This window comes from Panthera tigris, chromosome B4, assembly GCF_018350195.1.
Source record: "Panthera tigris isolate Pti1 chromosome B4, P.tigris_Pti1_mat1.1, whole genome shotgun sequence".
NCBI classification, from domain to species: Eukaryota; Metazoa; Chordata; class Mammalia; order Carnivora; family Felidae; genus Panthera; species Panthera tigris.
The window spans coordinates 34,439,682-34,459,878 of record NC_056666.1 but is presented as its reverse complement, the minus strand read 5'-3'; the positions used below and the strand labels follow the sequence as shown (position 1 = coordinate 34,459,878).

Genomic DNA, 20,197 nt, shown 5'->3' with positions numbered 1-20,197 from the left:
GAGGAGAATCTTTGATTTAACCACCGTACACTGTATGACTGTGCCTGTCATTCAAGATATACTTGACTACTTTTGGGGAAGCATCAGGGCTAGTGTTTCCTAACTGAGAGGTGGATACAGAACCCAGCTAAGGCCCTCTCAGACCGAGGAGAATGCCGTACTAAAATACGTAAATTGCAATGACCAATACAAATATATAGGCATTCACTGTAGTTTTTCCACACTTCCGGTCTGTTTGTGAGGTGTTTTTTTGTTTTTGTTTTTTCTTCCTTCGGGCTTAGCAGAATTCTAATGTACTATGGAATTTAGTATCTCTGAAGCACATGCCTCAACACCCTCCTCCCTAAGTACATTCCCTTAGCCTTGTTGTGCAGATCTCCAACCCACCAGAGTACACTCAGACTATCTCCCATTTCCCAACCCCGCCCCCCACCCCCACCCCCCCGGCCCCCCAGCTTTCTAACTACATTGTGCTCACTCTTCCAGGCAGCTATTCCGCAGCCAGGGCAATTGCTGAGCTCCAAGATTGTCTTCTCTAGGGCGGTCACACGTGTCCATTCCCTGGGGTGGGCGGCCGGGGGGGGGGGGGGTTGTGGCTCTCCGCTCACGGTCGCTGATTGGTGCCTCCCCCTACCCCACCCTTCCCGCCGCACTCCTGCCTCCATCATACTTGGTTCCAGCTTAACCAGCCCCACCACCTTCTTTTCTTGGAGAAAAGAGCCACTTCAGAGCTCCTTGAAACACCGTTCTTGGATGGAATAAAAGTGAGAACAGGTGGAAATCACTTTATTTCTCTAGGCCTCATATTTCTGGAGTGCACAACCCACTGGTTCTCTGGTGCTATTACCAGCACCAATAATAACTGAACTCTCACACGTGCGTATTTCTGGATCTAGCCCCTACCGAAAGCACCACCCAGCGGGCCCTTTAAAAGGACGCGACCACTAAGGCCATGTGGGGGGGTGGGAAAGACCCTTATTGTCCTCATTGATCAAAGTCATTAAACTTCTCAGTCCCAAACACCTGGAAAACGGAGTGAGTATCATGGCAGTTCATGAGGTGCACCATGCTCCCTTCAAGTCACACTCCTCTTTTTTCTTGGGGTGCTCAGTTCCCTCTCCCCTCCCCCTCTCTTCCAGTGCAGCTGTCCGGACTGGGGGTGGGGAGTGGGGGCGGGGGTTGTTGTTGTGGTGAGGGCAGCCCCGCCCCCTCCTCGTGGGCGGCCCCTCCCCCAGGCCCTCTGTTCGGCCCCCTCCCCCCGCCCCCCCAGCCCCATCTGTTTTCCCCAGCGGTGAGATGATTATATTGTATGGTACTGGGGGCGGCCGCAGCCGCAGCCGCAGGATGGGGCGAGCGCGCGGACCCCGTCGGCAGCCGGAGCAGCAGCCACCTCAGTAACTCGGGCCCTCGAGCCGCCGCCCCCCGCCCGGGTCGCCCGCCCTCAGCTCATGCACTCGCCGAGCGGCGGCAGCAGCGGGAGTAGCAGCCGCCGCCGCCGCCACCCCCGCCCGAGGAGCTAAGGCGCTGCGCCGCGGCGGGAGTCCGAGGCGGGCGGGCGAGCGGTGCGCGGGCAGCGTGGGGCCGCCGAGGCGCGCTTGGGGTTCGGGGCCGCAGCCACCGCCGCGCCTGGGAGATGTGCCCGGAGGAGGGCGGCGCGGCCGGGCTGGGCGAGCTCCGCTCCTGGTGGGAAGTCCCGGCCATCGCGCACTTCTGCTCGCTCTTTCGCACCGCGTTCCGCCTGCCTGACTTCGAGATCGAGGTGAGTGGCCGCGAGGAGCGGGCGAGGTGGCGCACCCCGCGTCCCTTTCTCCCCTGCCCCCTCGGGAGTCCCGAAACACCGTGCGGGAGGGAGCGGGGCACGCGGAGACTTTGGCCGGTAGTCCGCAACCGGAGGAAGGGCTCGGAGGTGGGGGCACGAGGCGCGCCAGGGCCGGAGCGCGGCCGGGGGCCGCGCCAGGCTCCCCAGGGGACGCCAAGTGCCGGCGTCCGGGCTCGGGACGTTCGCTCGTGGCCGCCGTGCCCACCCGCGCCTTCCGGGACTTGGCGAAGCGGGCGGCGAGGGGGCGGGGGCGGAGTGCGCTTTTGTGGGAGCGGGACCCGGTCGGCTCTCCCGGGACTTCTCGGGCTGGAGGCTGAGTGTGTGGGGAGAGTGCGTGCGCGCGCTCCCTGCCCGGTGCCATTGAAGCGGCGAGCCAGCTGCTCCGGGCGGGGACGGGGTTGCGGGCTGGATTAACTCCGACCGGGCGGGGAGGCGGCCTGCGGTCGGTTGGGGGAGGGGTCTGTCGTGCCGGGGAGAGGCTCGCCCTCACTTCGGCGGGCGCGTGGAGGGGCAGTCGCACTTTGCAGACTGCCGGAGGCCCGCGACTCTCGGGGGCGCTTTGGGTTAACTTCGGGCAGGCGGAGATGGGGGCCCGGGCTCGGGGGCGCGCTCTCCTCCGGGGAGCCGCCCGGCGCTCAGCCCTTGCTCAGAGCTCCGAGGCTGCGGAGAGAAAGTTTAGGACTCCGTTATTCTTTAACAGCGCCTTTCCTTTCGGAGCATACAGCCCTCTTTATTCGCGGACCTCGGGAGCTCTTTGAGTTGATTTCGCCACCATTATCCCTCCAGGCGGGCGTGGAGTAAAGGGATGGCTTTTCTGGCCAGGCCGAAGGTGCTTTCAAACCCGAGGCTTTGTGATAACCGGACTAAAATCAGGGGGTCCTAGTAGCAGGGATGGTGGCGGGAGTGTGAGGAATGGAATGTATTCGATGGCCCCGACGAGCAGCTAGCCCTAGCAGCATCCATCCTTTCTTTTATTTTTATTTTTGGAAGGGGGTGTGAATATTTGATTGGTTAGCAGGTTGAATTGCCTGTCCTCCTATGGCAGTATATATGTATTCACTTAATCACCTTTAGCCTTGGACAAAGCTAAATGGAAACTGTTGGTCAGTTTTTCTTTTCAGCTCTGCCAATGAGTTCGCCAATGGAGTAATCAAAATAAGAATTAACTCTTTAGGAAGAGCAAATCGTTGTTGTTGCCTCCCCACCCCCACCTATCCTACTTTCTGCCATTTTCAGATTGGTTTTAATTCGTTTATTTTTGAGGATTTTTGCCTTACCTTTATTTTTAGATTCAGTGTATTTGCGGAAATATCATTTGCTTCTCATATGAATGAAGTGTTGGGACTTGCTCTTGTTGCAGAGTTAATGAAATTGGAAAATAAAAAGATCAAAAGGGGTACGGTGGGAGAATGAAGCGGAATGTAGGCTGATAAACTAGGACCGCTCACTGGCTTTTGGCGATTCTTAGTTCCCGAAGCTAATTAAAACAATGTGATTAAATCGTAGGCTTCTGTTTTTAGGAAGATGTAATAACTTGGGCATTTTAGATAGCATCATAGCGTTTGTTTTCAAAGTTTGAACGTTATTGTAGCAAGCATGACTTTCACTAAAAATTTTAGTAGGTTAAGTGTTTGAAGAAGAGAAACAAGGCCACAAAAATGAAGGATTTGGGAATGCTTAAAGTCAAGAGATGTTTAACAGTTATTCTGATAATCATGTTTTCTTTTAGTTGGCATAAAATCGTGAGTAGTTTAATTACATCCTGCTGCTCAAAATGGTGGCTGTTGTGGAAGGTGTTGCTTGTGACCGACTGTGCCATCTTGGGTGCAGGCAAACTTGCCCCATAGACCATTTTCTTCCTTGCAAGATAATAAAATTGAGGTGATGTTGAATTACAAGTCTAAAGCTTAAGGGCCCAGTCTAAAACTAGTGTGGGAAAATTCATCTTTCAGAATCCATATAGTCCCATTTTGTTGATGGAAAAATAGAGGTAACTAATTTTGCCTTAAATTGTTGTGGATATCTAGAGTAATCTATAAATAACTTGTTTTATATTCTAAGAAATAAACTTACGGATTCTAAGTATTAGCTGGTATAATTCGTAAAGGAAATGTAAGCTGACCAAAGAGGTCAAATTTGTGTGTTTAATAGAAATGAAAAATCATTGTTATAGGGGAATAATTTGGGCTCTTTTAAATGACTGTCTTTTCTTTTGATTGGAGAGGTTCTTGGAAGTGACACTATTGTTTTTGAAGTGCATGCTGTGTGAAATACATGCAACACGAATGAATGTTTGAAATCTATATACACGTTTTTTAGAACTATCCATATTTGTTTTTATTAGATGTTCAGTAGATGGATAACAAATGATAGGGACTTTTAACCTCTGCAGTTGTGTAATTCTCACATGTAAGGTATGTTTTGATACAGTTAATGCAAATGGTGATTTAAAGTTTTCAGCAGTTACCAGAAATAAAATTAGCCTTTTTTTTTTTTTTTTGGCTTCTAACAAATTTGACTCAGTGATGGTGCAGAACTCACTGAAAACATCAATTTTAGTTCAAGTGTAAAGCAAATTTATTATTTTTCTTAGATGATTTTTTAATTTAACAGTTGACTGTCCTGACAGTTTAAGAAACAACCCCTTGGTTAGAGTGTATGATGTAATGGAAGGCCCTTAAAACAAGCAAACAAAAAACCAATTCTGATGCTGAGTTGTACCTGTTAGGCCAACTGAAAAGGCCCTACCATCTTTAATTTACTGTAGCTTTAAAAGGTAAAAATGATGAACAATACCAAGTGGTAGAAATTGTATATCAGCTTTTTTAGGAAATCAGTTTTCAGCTATGGGGAAAGATCTTGTTTTACCCTTGACCACCAAGCTGAACTAGATTTATAGAAACTTTAGGTAGTAGAATTAGAATCCTCAAGGACTTGGCTTCTATTTACCTAGAGTGAAGTAATCTCTTAGATAGGTGAAGGGCTGGGAGGATTCATGATGCAATTCTGCAACCTCCCACTCATAGAACTGGTCCCCAAAACATGGATAGTTTTATTTTTGCTTATAAAAAAGTCCTTTTACTCTGTTAATCAACCTTGAATGTACAGGGATTCTGTAATCATCAGATGGAAAATCTGTGAATGTATGGATAATGTTTCAAGTTCAAAATTTCTGGTGTTAAAAATAATGCAGATATTATATAAAACTTGAAAATTATAGCACACTGTAGGTAAGAGAATTAAAATCATCCATAATTCCTCCACTCAGAGATAAAAGCTGTTAACTGTTAACTTTGTATCCCTCCACTCAGGGATAAATGCTATTAATTGTTAACATATTTAGAAATTCCCAAATATGCTCACAATGTATTTGTGCCTTAGATTAGGTATTTTTATTTTTCAGATGAAGAGATTGAGGTATAGCTGGGCAACAATAGGTTAATGACACTGAATTCTGTAGTTGGTGTTACGGAAGCACACTTACTACTAGGTGCTTAACTTAGAACTGGGAGATTGCCAAAGAAGCTCCTAACTCCCCTCCTTTGCATCAGAAGATTATCTGTTAATAGTTCAGAACCACTTCATTTAAATCAAGTATTTTACAATTGTTTAGCATTCCAGTGGGTTAGGTTGGTTAAGTTTTGTCTTGATTTGAGAAATGAAGAATTGTGACTTGACCATTTAATGATAATTTAATGCTAATTTTTTTCTTCCCTACCAGGTGTTCTTTATGGTGACTATAGGGGTCTTGATCAAAGTAAGGGAAGGGAATATAGAATCATTTTCAACAGTTTGGTCTGGAGTTAATCGTGATGGGTGTGGGGTTGGGGGCAAAAATCCCATCACAAACATTTTGGGAATATTTTCTTCTAGAGAAGAGAGCATGGTGCCTCTAGGTGGCTCTTTGAAAATGGGCATGTAGAATTATCTGAATGGTTTGTATATTAGCAACATGGTAAAAATAATCTTTGTCCCATCTACTTTTTCCCTGAGATGCTTGCTGTTGAGTACAGAATCCTTTGCCTTCTTTGGTTGTATGATAGATAAAGTCCCTCACCTAATGGGCATGATGACCTGGGCTCACTATCTTTAATTCAGATTCCTGAGTTCCAGTCTTCGTGTTTCCTTAATCAAGGGCACCATGGCATGAATTATTTTTATTTTTTAAAATTTCTTATATTTTTAAGTTATCTCTATACCCAACGAGGGGCTTGAACTTGGGACTGTCAAAAAACGAGAGTCGCGTGCTCTACTGAGCCAGGCAGTCTCCCCAAGGCATAAATTATTATTAGGCATAGAAAATAAATAATTAGAATTGCTGAGAGTAACTTATTAGTATAAACCAGTCATATCAGCAGTTCCTTAAGCCTGGGCCCATCATTGGGCTACAGGAGATTTTGTGTTGGTATACATATGTGTACTTTGCTGGAGGAGAAGGCCTGTCACTTTCATCAAATTCTGAAAGAGGTCCCCAACCATACAAAGGTTGAAAAGCCCTGAACCAGATGAAAGAATAAGTAAACCTTGAATAGGGGAGCCGGAAACCTAGTTTTAGGACATAAGATGCCTTGCACTAGGAGTTAGAAACTTGAATTCTTACTCTAATTGTGCCACTTACTACCTTTTTGACCTTGGGCAGGTCAGAATAGCTTAATGATAAATGACACTTATATGCTACTTGGTACATTTTCTAAATGTTTTTTCACTTATTTATTTTAGTAAGCTCTACACCCAACCTATAGTTTGGACTCACAACCCTGAAATCAGAAGTCACATGCTTTACCAACTGAGTCAGCCAGCTGCCTTCAAATGTTCTCTCATTTAAAAAATTTTTTTTAATGTTTATTTATTTTTGAGACAGAGAGAAACAGAGCATGAACGGGGGAGGGTCAGAGAGAGAGAGGGAGACTCAGAATCGGAAGCAGGCTCCAGGCTCTGAGCTGTCAGCACAGAGCCCGATGCGGGGCTCGAACTCATGGACCGTGAGATCATGACCTGAGCGGAAGTCAGACACTTAACCAACTGAGCCACCCAGGTGCCCCAAATGTTCTCTCATTTAATCCTTGGCTTGCTTGCTTGCTTGCTTTTTTTATTAAAAAAAAAAACCAACAACTTTTTTTTAATGTTTTCATTTATTTTTGAGAGAGAGACTGAGCATGAGCAAGGGAGGGGCAGAGAGAGAGGGAGACACAGAATCCAAAGCAGGCTCCAGACTCTGAGCTGTCAGCACAGAGCCCGATGCGGGGCTCGAACTTGTGAACCGCGAGATCGTGACCTGAGCCGAAGTCAGATGCTTAACCGACTGAGCCACCCAGGCGCCCCGGCTTGCTTGCTTTCTTTATAAAATGTTTATAAATATATTTTATAAATTTTTTAAAGTTTTGCTTATTCTGAAAGAGAGTGTGCTCATGAGCAGAGGAGGGGCAGAGAGAGAAGGAGAGAGAATCTCAAGCAGGTTGTATGCCGACATCAGGGAGCCCAGTGTGGGACTCGAAGTTGTGAACTGTGAGATCATGACCTGAGCCAAAATCCAGAGTGGGAGGTTTAATGGACTAAGCCACCCAGGTGCCTCCTTCCTTGGCTATCTTTAACCATCACTATGAGATAGGAGTTAGCCTTATTTTATTTTTAAAGTTTATTTATTTTGAGAGAGAGAGAGGGCATGCATATGAGCTGGAAAGGGGCAGAGAGGGAGAGAGAGAATCGCAAGCAGGCTCCTGTCTGTAAGCACAGAGCCTGATGTAGGGCTCCATCTCAGGAGCCATCAGATCATGACCTGAGGGGAGAGATCAAGAGTCAGACACTTAACCAACTGAGCCACCCAAGTGTCCCGTTATCCACCTTTTATAGATGAGAGGCTGAGTTGCTTGCAGACTGACTCTCACCTGGATTAGGTTCTTTCATAACAAGTTCTGTGCTGTTGCTACATCATTCTTTATATTTCATTATGTAAAATGAAGGGCTATACCTGTAAGTGATGGCTGGGCTTCCATAGTACAAATCTTGAGTTCTTTGATTGTTAATAATGTGGGGTACAGAAGATACTTTTAAAACTTCTGCTCAAGTAAGTACAGAGTCAAGTTCGTGATTTCATTTCTTTCAGCAGGTATTTATTGAGCATCTGTGTGCTAGGCACAGTGTATTAGATAATGGAGGTACAGATCTGAACATAACACAAAAATACCTATCCTCTTTTCATTAGAAGGAGACAGACAGTAAATGAATTGGTATAGTATGTCAGAGGTTAGTTAAGAAACAAAGCAGTATGGAGGTATAGGGAGGCCCAATTGAGGGAGTGGGTTGTAATTTAAAATAGGTTGGTTAGTATGGCCTCACTCAAGAAGATGACATATGAGCAGAACTGAAGGAGATAAGTGATTTAAAATGCTTTAAAAATTAGTATTTTGTGACACTGTTCTATTTAACGTAAGATACCAGATGATAAATATTTTCTGAAGATTCAAAATCTGTTCCTCCTCTGAGGAATAAAGCCCAAAAACAGATGTGAATTACAGAGTGGCAAATCTTTATGCAGTTTGAAATCCTGAAAGAGGAGAATGTTCTGTCAGAGCAGGTCTGTCTCCAAAAGTGAAGGACGCCTGGCTGGCTCATTCAGTAGAGCATGCGACTCTTGGTCTTGGGGTTGTGAGTTCCAGTCCCACATTGAATGTGGAGATTACTTAAAAATTTATCTCTTTCCAGAAGTGAAAGAGATTCCCTTTCTGCTTATTTTGAGGGGGGTGGGGGGCGTCTTTTTTTGCCAACCATGTGAAGCTTCAAAGGGGTAGTTGGGAGCTTCTGCAGTTGCAGAAAGGGCAATACCCTCTCATCTCTGAAGGACAGCCTGTGTTACCATCTGGCTGGCTTTATGACGGAAGTTCAGTACGGTGTTGCTTAATTTTCTGGAACATAGTTAGGATAGCCGAAAATACACTTTGGCACCATTTGGTACAGCGGACAGTCTGCCCTTTGATCAGGAGAGGCTGGGCTGGAGTCTTGCTGTGTGTTAGGAGTCAGAAAGAAGAGCACTGGCACAGTGCTGAGAAACTGCAAGTGCAGAGGCTGATTTTGGTACAAATTCAAGTGTGGACAGAGCCGAGGGGGACAGAACCACACAGCTTCCAAACTATGTGGTTTTATAGCTAGTCGATGTGATCGAACATAGTCTCAGAAGGGATCAAGCAGAAAGTCAGAAACCTGGATCGTGGGCCTGTCTCTGTCATTAACTTGAGTTAGGATCTCAGGCAGATTTTTGGTTTCAGATGCTCCATACATAAAATGGGAATTTTAGACTAGATGATTCTTAGGTTTTTCCTAGGTCTTAAGTTCTGTCATTCTAGGAGTGTTTCTCACATGCATAGCACTATTAATTGATCCAGAAAATCACCGACCTCACTTGTTAGGATCAGGGTTGTGACCTGTGTTAGGATCCATGTTTTACAAATTAATTTTGTCCCAGATGAAAGCCGCAAACCTGTACTTCATGTGTTTGTGAATTATATGAACTTCTTTTTCTGTGGAAATCTTGTCTGCAGTCATGTTACTTTGAAAGTAGCTTTTAGGGCTTGATGAGTAGTTAAGATTTTGTATTTTGAGACCAGAAGGAATTCTGGAGGATGAAGATCTTCAGTTATGTTATTTTCCCTTCATTTTTGTTATGTTTAACAGCATTCATACTTTGAACTTTGAATGAGATCCAGTTAGAGCTTTTAGGCGTGTAGCTCGCTTTTCATTTGATACTGAAATCTTTCTAGATAACTGTGTCGTCCTCCTCTATGTTCATATTTCAGTAGATATTGTTCCTTGGATGCTTTTATTATACCTTCTTTACATTAGCCTCTAACCAATATTAATTTATATTGGAAAGCTTGGGAGAAGTCTTTCAGTAATTCTTACAATTGAGAAAAGAATTGTTAGTATTGAGCTCAGCATTCCGTGGGTTTCTTTAATGCTTGAGGTTTCTCAGCTCAGCACTCTTGATATTTTGGGCTAGATAAGTCTTTGTTGTGGAAAGCTGTCATTTGCATTTTAAGCTGTTTAGAGGCATCTCTGGCCTCTACCCTCTAGGTGCCAGTTGCATCCCCAGTCATGACAAAATTGTTCTCCAGACATTGCCAACTATCTCCTGCGGGCCCAAATCACCACATTTGTGATTTACTGCTTTAAGGTATAATGAGGGAAGACTTGTTCAGTGTAGGTCATTGTATAAAAGGTACACTGTGAAGAGGGTAAGTTTTTCTTTCTGATGCTAATTTTTTCCCCTAAACGCAAATCTTCAGTATATTTGTATATAAAAATTGAAGGAAGTTAAAGTTGTTTTCAGATATGCATGTCAGTAGTAATTGCACTTGTCAGAAAACTGGGAAGCAGATGTTTTGTTACTATTATTTTTTCTTTCCTGGAGTCATTTAAGGGAAGAAGTGGTTTGGGGGCAATAGAGAGGGCATTGTGGGGCTAACTGGGTCCTTAAAGAAAGGCCTCCCTTTTGCAAAGCCTGGCTGCCTGGCACTGTTGGGGAAGCTGGGTGTTGAGCTATATAGCCTCAGGCTGGCTTCCACACTGCCATTGCCTGTCAGGGCACAGGCTCTTCTTGACAAATCTCTTGAGCCTTGCGTAGTGGTGGACTATGGGGAGTGGGGGTAGCCAGTTATGACCAGGTCAAAAGTTCAGCGAAACCTAAGTTGAAGGGGTGTGTGTGTGCATGTTCCTATATGCTTACATGCCTGAGACGGATGTGTATATTGTTATACAAAGTTTATTCTACCAGAGTCTTCAACTTAGAACACACCAATCACAGATTCTTTCTTGAGGTCACTCTAAATATTTTTCTTGATTTCGCCCATTGGATTTTCCTTGTAGGCAAGTATGGCAAAATATTTTATGGATCAAGTAGATTTTCATTTTGGTTTGGAGAAAAAAAATGTATTATGATGGTGACTTAGCAGTAAGCTAAGATAGCAGTAAGCTGCAGAAAGATACTGTAGAACTTCCAGGGAGATGGTAACATCTATCTGTGGCTTCCAAAGGTGTCTTTCACATAGAGCATCCGTCTCAGACTCCATCTTTGCCATCTTGGGGTATTTGGTCCCCACAGGGATCCAGCACCTTAATTTTTGTTTTTATCTCTTGATTGGGAATGAAGTAAGTCCTGACCATATTATTTTTTCTCTCTTACTCCACATTGTTGTGCTAATCTACTGATGTCCTAGGTTTGTTTTGGGCTGTGGTGGAGTTAGGTAGAATTTCTGGTCCAAATCAGGATATTAAATTCCAGAATCTGTATAAATAAGTTGGTGTGAAGTCGGTCATGCTGCAGCCAAAAGCAGTTTTCTTCTTTAGGAGGGTGAGTGACTCTTCTGAATAATTCTGTTATGTGCACTGTTTTGCACTTAATTACTCATGTACCCTTTATAAAATGGAATATTGTTTATGTAAAAGTATATGAAATACAGTATTTCATTCTCCTTTTTAAAGCCCCTGACCTCATGTGATGTTTATGATTTGGTTGGCTTAAATGATGTCATGTTCTTCTAATCGTCAGCTTTTAGCTTTGATTCTACAGCCCAGACTCTTTAGGAGCAGTGCTGTTCTACTTTTTCCCTAGGGTGGGTTTGCTAGAGTAACTGCCTGACTTGGCAATATGTCACTGAGGCATGTGGCCACCTGAATTAAATGTGTGAATGGTTGTCATAGCAGACTGTGTGCATCTTTCAGTGCCCCTCCCCCCACCCATAACCTCTAAAGATAAGTGAAAATAGAGGAAGTGTTAGGGTCACAATTACACTAACCACTTCATGTTTTTAATGTTGAACATTTAAGTCCCCTCTAATTAATAATTCCTAAGAATGGAATAAGTTCTTACAATTAAGAGGCTGTTAAGCAGTTTGGTTGGCCGCAAGACTGTTTTTTTCTTCTGACCTGTTCCTCTTAATGAACACCCCTTCCCTGAGTGTTCATTGTTTCAGCAACAATGGCACTAAGGACAGTTGATTTGCTTGACAGAAAATGTGTTAAATTAACAGATCTACTTCTTTAGCAAATCTTTTCTCTCCCTCCTTCCCCATTGTGTCTCTTCTGTCTCCCTGAAAGGTTGTGTTTGCAGATTCTTTTAGGTGTGGGAGACAATTTCTATGGTCAGTGTCCTGAAGTTCTTTGTTCAGGGTACACTGTTTTATGGGAGAAAGGTGATTTAAAGAAAAATTTCACCTGTTGACATAATTAAGGGATTTAACTTTGGATGTTTTTACACTCTTAGACTGGTATTGATTTGGGTTAATATCCTACAAAATCTATTTTTTTTCCACATTGTTTCTCAAAGACTTTTCTCTCCTCATTTTCCATTGTGTGGTTAAAGCAGGCCTCCTTACAGGACATTGGGATTGGGAGTGGAATGTTCTAATTGATATTGGGGATACGTCTGTCCTCATAACACTATATTTTCATCACTTTAAGTGATGGAGCTCATCTTCATAACTGTACTAATTGCTGTACTTGGATTTCTGTAATCTGCAACTCTTTAATAGTGGAATTAAAAAGAAAAGGAAAATCTCAAATCTCAGTCTTCTGTTTATTATCATTGTTATTAATATTAAGGTTGCAGATGTATGTGACAAAGGTTGCTATTTTCCACCTGCCCTAGGAAATTATAGTATGTTAAGAAAAAGCAGGTGAGTGGGTGGCAGTAATAGTGTAAAATTGAGTTATAGAGTATATGACTATGTGCCAAACGAGTTATAGAGTATATGACTGCTATAGGAGTGCAGGGGCCGGCAGTGATCATGAATGAAATGCTTCCTGGAGAAGGCAGGATTTGGAGGTTCATAGTGAGTAAGTCAGCATAGAGCTAGCCATGTCAGAGAGTTCTTTTTTTATAGAGGGCTAATGAAAATGAGGTTGAGGAGTTCCTGGGCAGCTCAGTCTGTTAAGCGCCCAACTCTTGATTTCAGCTCAGGTCATAATCTCACAGTACATGGGATTGAGCCCCATGTTAGGCTCTGCGCTGACAGCACAGAATCTGCTTGGAATTCTCTCCCTCTTTCTCTGCCCCTTTCTGTCTCTCTCTTTCTCTCTCTCTCTCTCTCTCTCTCTCGAAAGAAACCTAAAAAAAAATTTTTTTTTAAACGAGGTTGAGAAATAGTAGGCCAGACATTACAGCAAGCCTTGAATGGTAGGTTCACTGGTGTTAAACATTTTTTATTCAGGCATTGAAGTGTTAGACAAGAATGACGACAATGTTTCAGACTAAGAATGTCCTGTGTGCTAAATGTTTTAGATTAAATCTGGTATTGGAAGCTGGGACAGAACAGAGTGGAGGAAGAGAGGCTGGTTTAATTATTGGGAGTGAAAGGAGCATAAAATGCCAAAGGTAGCAATAATAGGAAAGGACACTCATCACTGGCATTACTGAAGAATAAGTAGGACTGTGTGATCAACAATGTTGGGTGCATAAAGAAGGTTGTATCCATTAAGAATGTTTTTGGCTGCAAGGAAAGAATGCTGTACTAGCAGCAACTTAAACACTGGCGCAGCCTGTAACGTAATCTGGAGGACATGGTTCCTGGCAGGTGTGGCAGCTCTGTAAAGAATACAGCATTCCGCCAGTGGTGTTCCTCATGGTCACAGGTTGGATTCTGCAGCGCCAAGGTCTGCATTGCTGAGTGATGCAGAGAAGTACAGGAAAATTACCATGGAAAACAGCCATTGAATTGGTGATTTGAAGAGGTCTGAGATGACTTCAGAGAAGCCTGTTTGAAAGAGGAGAGAGAGAGGCTAAAACTGCATACTTCTGGAATGAGAGAGGAAAAGAGCTCTTTAGGAATGGTGGAAAAGAAAGAACTTCAAGTAATGTTTTTTCGAAAATAACCTATAGCCATCACAAAATCTCAGTTCTTACATGGTTAACATTTTAATGTACTGAGGGAGTCCATTGTAATTCCTCCCCACCCCTGCCTTTTTTTTTTAGGCCATGCTGTTTCCAAATTCTTCATTTTTTTAAAAAATTTTTTTCTTTAACATTTCTTCATTTTTGAGAGAGAGAGAGAGAGAGAGAGAGAGAGAGAGAGCGTGCGCATGAGTGGGGGAGGGGCAGAGAGAGAAAGAGACACAGAATTTGAAGCAGGCTCCAGGCTCTGAGCTGTCAGCACAGGGCCTGACGTGGGGCTTGAACTCATGAGCTGTGAGATCATGACCTGAGCCGAAGTTGGACGCTTAACCGACTGAGCCACCCAGGTGCCCCAACCAAATTCTTAATTTTTTATACTAGCAATCCTAATCCTCTTTTCTTTCTCCCTCTGATTGTTGGGAGGGGGCTGGTAGTTACCCTACCCCAAGATTGTTAGTTGCTTAGTGTTTTAAAGATTTTTTTTTTTAAGTTTGTTTATTTTTGAGAGAGGGAGAGACAGGGTGCTAGCAGGTGAAGGGCAGGGAGAGAGAAGGACAGAGAGACAGAGAATCTGAAGCAGATTCCAGGCTCCAAGCTGTCAGCACAGAGCCTGACTTGGTGCTTGAACCCACGAGCTGTGAGATCATGACCTGAGTCGAAGTCAGATACCAACTGACTGAGCCACCCAGACGTCCCCCCACCTTGTTGCTTAGTGTTTTAAACACTTCCTATTTAGTAAAATGAAAATCTGGATTAAGAAATGTACCCTTTTTATCATTAGAATTTTAGATTTGTTTTTGCTTAACTATTGAATGTTCGGAATACTTCAGATTTTAGTTTCTCTCTGTTAAGTATTTAATGATCTGTAAGACTGCTACTTAATGCAATTCTGTGATCCTTTTGTAATGGGCATTTGTGTACAAATAAGATAGTTGGGTATTAATAATAAGTGTTCTAATACCATGGTTTGCATGCCCAGGGAAGTTACAGTTCAACAGAAGGCTTTTTTTGTTTGTCTTATCTCCCCACTGGCTCTACAAAAATTTTTGGAAGTTATCTGGTAGTTCTTGCAGCGCCTTACCCTTTTTCCCCTTCTCCTGGGTCAAGTAAATCTATAGCCTGCCTAGTAATCTTAACACATCTTGCAAGTAAAGATGAACTGGGTCAATCAAATTCCTGTTCTTGAGAGTGTAACGTAGGAAATGTAAGGATTATTGAATTAGTGTGGAAAAGAAGCTAAAAGGTGAGAAGCCATGAAACGAGCCAAAATGTTGCATGTGAGAGAGCAGAAACCGACAGAGACCCAGCATTAGAGCAATTTCTAGGAAGCCTCCAGCTCCAATCCATTGGTTTATATCCTGTAGGAACCCCCAAGCATCTGAGGCATCAAGAGCCTAACACTTTGGGGTCACCTGGTTGATTCAGTCAGTTAAGCGTCCAACTTCGGGTCATGATCTCATGGCTTCTGAGTTCAAGCCCCACATTGGGCTCTGTGCTGACAGCTCAGCCTGGAGCTTGCTTTGGATTCTCTCTCTCTTTCTCTCTCTCTCTCTCAAAAATAAATAAAACATTAAAAAAAAAAAAAAGAGCCTAACACTTACTTTCTTTTCTTTATGTGCATACATTAAATGTTTATAAAGGTAGGATCATACTTTTACATACTTTACAGCATTTTGTTTTATTTAGTTAACAATATTACATGATATAGACTGCCCTTTTATCTCCTACATTATGACTTTTAATAGTTTCACATTATTGTCACTCTTATTTAACTAGTCCTCTTTGGGACATTGAGGTTATTCTTAGTTGTTTTCTATCTTAACAGCCATGAACAGAAATCTTTTTTCTCCATGATGAGATTAGTGTTTTTATTTTTCTTAAGTTTATTTATTTTTTTAGCAATCTCTTACACCAAACTTGGGGCTCAAACACATGACCCCAAGTTCAAGAGTCACAAACTCTTCCAACTGAGCCAGCCAGACACCCTGGGATTAGTGTTTTAAATCATTAGACTTTTCTTATAACCTACTGTTTTAAAAAATGTTTTATTTATTTGTTTTGAGGGGTGGGGGTGGGGGGGTCAGAGAGAGAGGGAGAGAGAATCCCAATTTGGTTCCGCACTGTCAGCCCAGAGCCTGACACAGGGCTCAAACTCACGAACCCTGAGATCATGACCTGAGCCTAAATCAAGAGTCAGAAGCTTAAACCAATTGAACCACCCAGGTGCCCACCTTATGTTTGAAGTCTTAAGTTTTGAGTTTTTTTCAGTCATTTTTAAATACTCTGTTTCATGATATAAGCTAATATGAATTTGGTGCCCATGGTGGGTGCTCCAGGCACTACTTCAAGTGTTTCTTATGCATGAACTTATCTATTCTTTTTCTTTTTTTAAAAATTTGTTTATTTATTTTGAAAGAACAAGCCACGAGCAGGGGAGGGGCAGAGAGAGACAGAATCCCAAGCAGACTCTGTGCTGTCAGCACAGAGCTAGACACAGGACTTCAAGCTCACAAACTGTGAGATCATGACCTGAGCTGAGATCCAGAGTTGGACTCTTAATCATCTGAGCCACCCAGGCGCCCCTATCTATTCTTTTTTAAAATTGTGATATAATTGACATACAGCATTATGTTAATGTTTCAGGTGCACAACATAACGATTTGATATTATATACTGTGATGTGACAACCACGGTAAGTCTAGTTAAAACTACGTCCACCACCAGGGGCGCCTGGGTGGCGCAGTCGGTTAAGCGTCCGACTTCAGCCAGGTCACGATCTCGCGGTCTGTGAGTTCGAGCTCCGCGTCGGGCTCTGGGCTGATGGCTCGGAGCCTGGAGCCTGTTTCCGATTCTGTGTCTCCCTCTCTCTCTGCCCCTTCCCCGTTCATGCTCTGTCTCTCTCTGTCCCAAAAATAAATAAAAAAAAAGATGTTGAAAAAAAAACAACCAACTACGTCCATCACCAGACATAATTGCAGACTTTTTTTCTTGTGATGAGAACTTTAAAGACTTACTGTCTTAGGGGCACCTTGCTGGCTCAGTCAGTACAGCATGTAACTCTTGATCTCATCATGGTTGTGAGTTCAAGCCCCATATTGGACGTGGAGCCTATTTAAAAAAAAAAAAAAAAAAAGATCTACTCTTAGCAACCTTCAAATATATAGTACTGTATACTACGGTCACCATGCTATACATAACATCCCCAGGACCTATTTATTTTGTAACTTTTGACTACCATATTGCCCACCCCCTACTCTGCCTCTGGCAACCACCAGTCTGTTCTCCCTATCTATGAGTTTGGTGGAATTTTTGTTTTTCTTTTTTTTTTTTAAATCTTAAGGTTTTACATATAAATGAGGTCATACACTATTTGTTCACTATCTGACTTATTTCACTGAGCATAATGCCCTCAGGCTGTATCCATGTTCTTGCAAATGGGAAGATCCTTCTTTTTTTTTGTTGTTTTTTTTTGTTTTTATTGCTGAATAATATCCATTAATGTGTGTATACCACATTTTCTTTATTGATTCATTGGTGGACACTTAGATGCTTCCATACCTTGGCTGTTGTGAATAATGCTTCAGTGAACATGGTGTGCAGGTATCTTTTTCAATGTAGTGTTTTCACTTCTTTTGTATACACCCAGAGGTGGAATTATCGGATTATGGGGTAGTTCCATTTTTAATTTTTTGAAGAACCTCTATACTGTATTACATAATTGGCTGCACCAATTTACATTCTCACCAATAGTGCAAAAGGGTTTTCTTTTTTCCACATCCTCACTAAATGCTTGTTATTTTTTGTCTTTTTGATGATAGCCATTCTAACAGGTGTCCAGTAATATCTTACTGTAGTTTTGATTTGCATTTCCCTGATGATTAGTGATGTTGAGCACCTTTTCATGTTCCTGTTGGCCACTTGTGTGTCTTTGGAAATATGTCCACTCACATCTTCTGCCCATTTTTACTTCTTTTTTAAAATTTTATTTATTTATTTATTTATTTATTTATTTATTTATTTATTTTTAAGTTTGTTTTGAGAGAGAGAAAGAGAGCATGTGCGCAAGTAGGGAGGGGAAGAGAGAGGAGACCAAGAATCCCAGGTAGGCTCCACTCTGTCAGCACAGAGCCCAATGTGGGGCTTGAACCCATGAACCAAACTGTAAGATCATGACGTGAGCCGAAATCAAGAGTCAGACGCGTAACCAACTGAACCACCCAGGTGCCCCTTTCTGCCCATTTTTAAATCAGATTGTTCTTTTTTTTTTGCTACTGAGTTGTATTTATCTATTTTTAATTCCCCCATGAGGTAAACGTCACCTTTATCTCACCCTGCAGATGAAGAAATGGAGGCATACAGGCGAAATGATTTGTCCAAGGTCACATAGCCAGCAGGTGGCAGAGCCCAGACACGAACCCAGAAAGTTCTCAGTAGAATGCCAAGACCTTTATTGGTAAAGGAACTGAATGTTAGTGTTTCTAAGAGAGGAAAATTGATATCCAGTGCAGGTTTTTTATGGGCTTGTTGGAAGGTAGGTAAAAGTAAATTTTCTTTAATATTGTGGCATTGAAAAGAACTTTTAAGCAAAACTGTCAGAGAAAAAAGGACATTAAAAAAGATTTTTATTTTTAAGTAATCCCTAAACCCAACATGGGGCTCGAACTCAAAACCCTGAGATCAAGAGTTGCATGCTCTACCAACTGAACCTGCCAGGCTCCCCAGGAAAAACAACGTTTTATTTTACTATTTTTTTTTTTTAAAGTGTATTATTTATTTTGAATGAGAGAAAGACAGAATCCCATACAGGCCCAGCGCTATCAGCATACAGCCCAACGTGAGGCTCGATTTCATGAACCATGAGATCATGACCTAAGCCGATGTCAAGAGTCGGATGCTCAACCGACTGAGCCACCCAGGTGCCTCAAAAATGACATTTTAGAATTGAGAGAAATCCATTTTTTTCCCTTAATACTTAAATTGTGTGCAGAGTGTATCAATATCTTTTAAGAATTACTTACTTTTGTTATTTTCCCATTCTACTGTAACACTGGCTAGTGCTCTTTAAACATTATTTAATTTTTAAATAATGTCAGACTTACAGAAAAGCTGTAAGACTAGTGCAGAAGTCCTGAATCCCTTCACCCAGGTTCCACGTTTGCTCTATCATTACCTCCCTCTTCCCATCATTCCTCCTCTATCCATCATCCATTCGTTCATCCACTGTTTATACCTATATAATAATTTTTCCCCCCTGCACTGAGAGTAAGTTTCAGACATGTTATCTCTTGACATTTTCTCACATGACCATAGTACAGTTATCAAAATCAGGAAATTAATACTAAATAAGATCTATAGATAATACATTGAATATTACCAACCTACCCCATACTAATATACATGTGATTTATATATTATAAATTTTTAATGTATTATTTTAGAAATTATTTTTGTGGGTCAGATTTTTAATCTAGGATCATGCATTGCATTTAGTTATTGGGTCTCTGAAGGCTCCTTTTTTGTTGTTTTTTTTTAAGTTTATTTATTTTGAGAGAGACAGAGCCAGAACAAGTGGGGGAGTGGCAGAGAGAGGGAGACAGAGAATCCCAAGCAGGCTCCACACTGTCAGTATGGAGCCTGATGTGGGGCTCGAACTCACTGAAACTGTTGAAATCGTGACCTGACCTAAAGCCAAGAGTTAGATGTTTAGCCGAATGAGCCACCCAAGTGCCCGTCTTTAGTCTCCTTTAATCTGGAATGATGTTTAAGCTAGTCTTTCATGACCTTGACCTTTTGGGAAGAGTACATTTTATTGATTGCCACTTAATTTGGGTTTGTTGAATATACCCTCATGATTAGATTCAGTTCCTGTGTTTTGGCAGGAATGCTAAAGAAGTGGTGTAGTGTCCTTTGTGCATCATATCAGGAGTTACATTGATGCCAGTTGGTCACTTTATCGTTGCTGGTTGTTATTAATTTTGGTCACTTGGTTTAAGATGGTATCTGCTAGGTCTCACCAATGTGAAGTTACTGTTTTTCCCTTATAATTAATACATGTCTGGTGGGGGAATACTATACAAACATCCTATTTCTCATCGAAATTTTACCCATTAGTAATTTTAATCTGTGTGTGATTCTTTGCCTTATTCATTACGTCATAGTTGCCAAATAGGTGATTTCAAGTTCCATCATTCCTTTTTTGCTTTTTTAAAGTAGGCTGTACACCCAATGTGGGGCTGGAACCCAAGACTCTGAGTTCAGGAGTTGTATGTTGTACTTACTGAGCCTGCCATGTGCCCCTCCATCATTCCTTTTATATTAAGTCAGCATTCACAATTTTCATTCATCAATTCTAAGTATTTGATTCAAAACTGTTTTTAGTGTCTTATAAGAATATAATTTTATAAAATTTTTTTTGTTTTCTTGGAAATTTCTAAAGTGAATGTACATTGATATAACAATATTAAGAGAGAAGTCATTTTTCAAAGATTCAGATCTCA

General features: G+C 42.2%; 1 protein-coding gene across 4 annotated transcripts in view; it reads left to right on the top strand.

The window, feature by feature from the left end:
- Nucleotides 1-1,482: 1,482 nt before the first annotated feature.
- LOC102954411 (cat eye syndrome critical region protein 2) overlaps nt 1,483-20,197 on the top strand; it is a 180,229-nt gene continuing 161,514 nt past the window's right edge. For all 4 annotated transcript variants that reach the window (XM_042991484.1, XM_042991485.1, XM_042991483.1 and 1 more), the window contains exon 1: nt 1,483-1,759. In XM_042991484.1, coding sequence (XP_042847418.1) covers nt 1,634-1,759 — 126 coding nt within the window. In that variant the 5' untranslated portion in view covers nt 1,483-1,633. The remainder of the gene's footprint in view (nt 1,760-20,197) is intronic.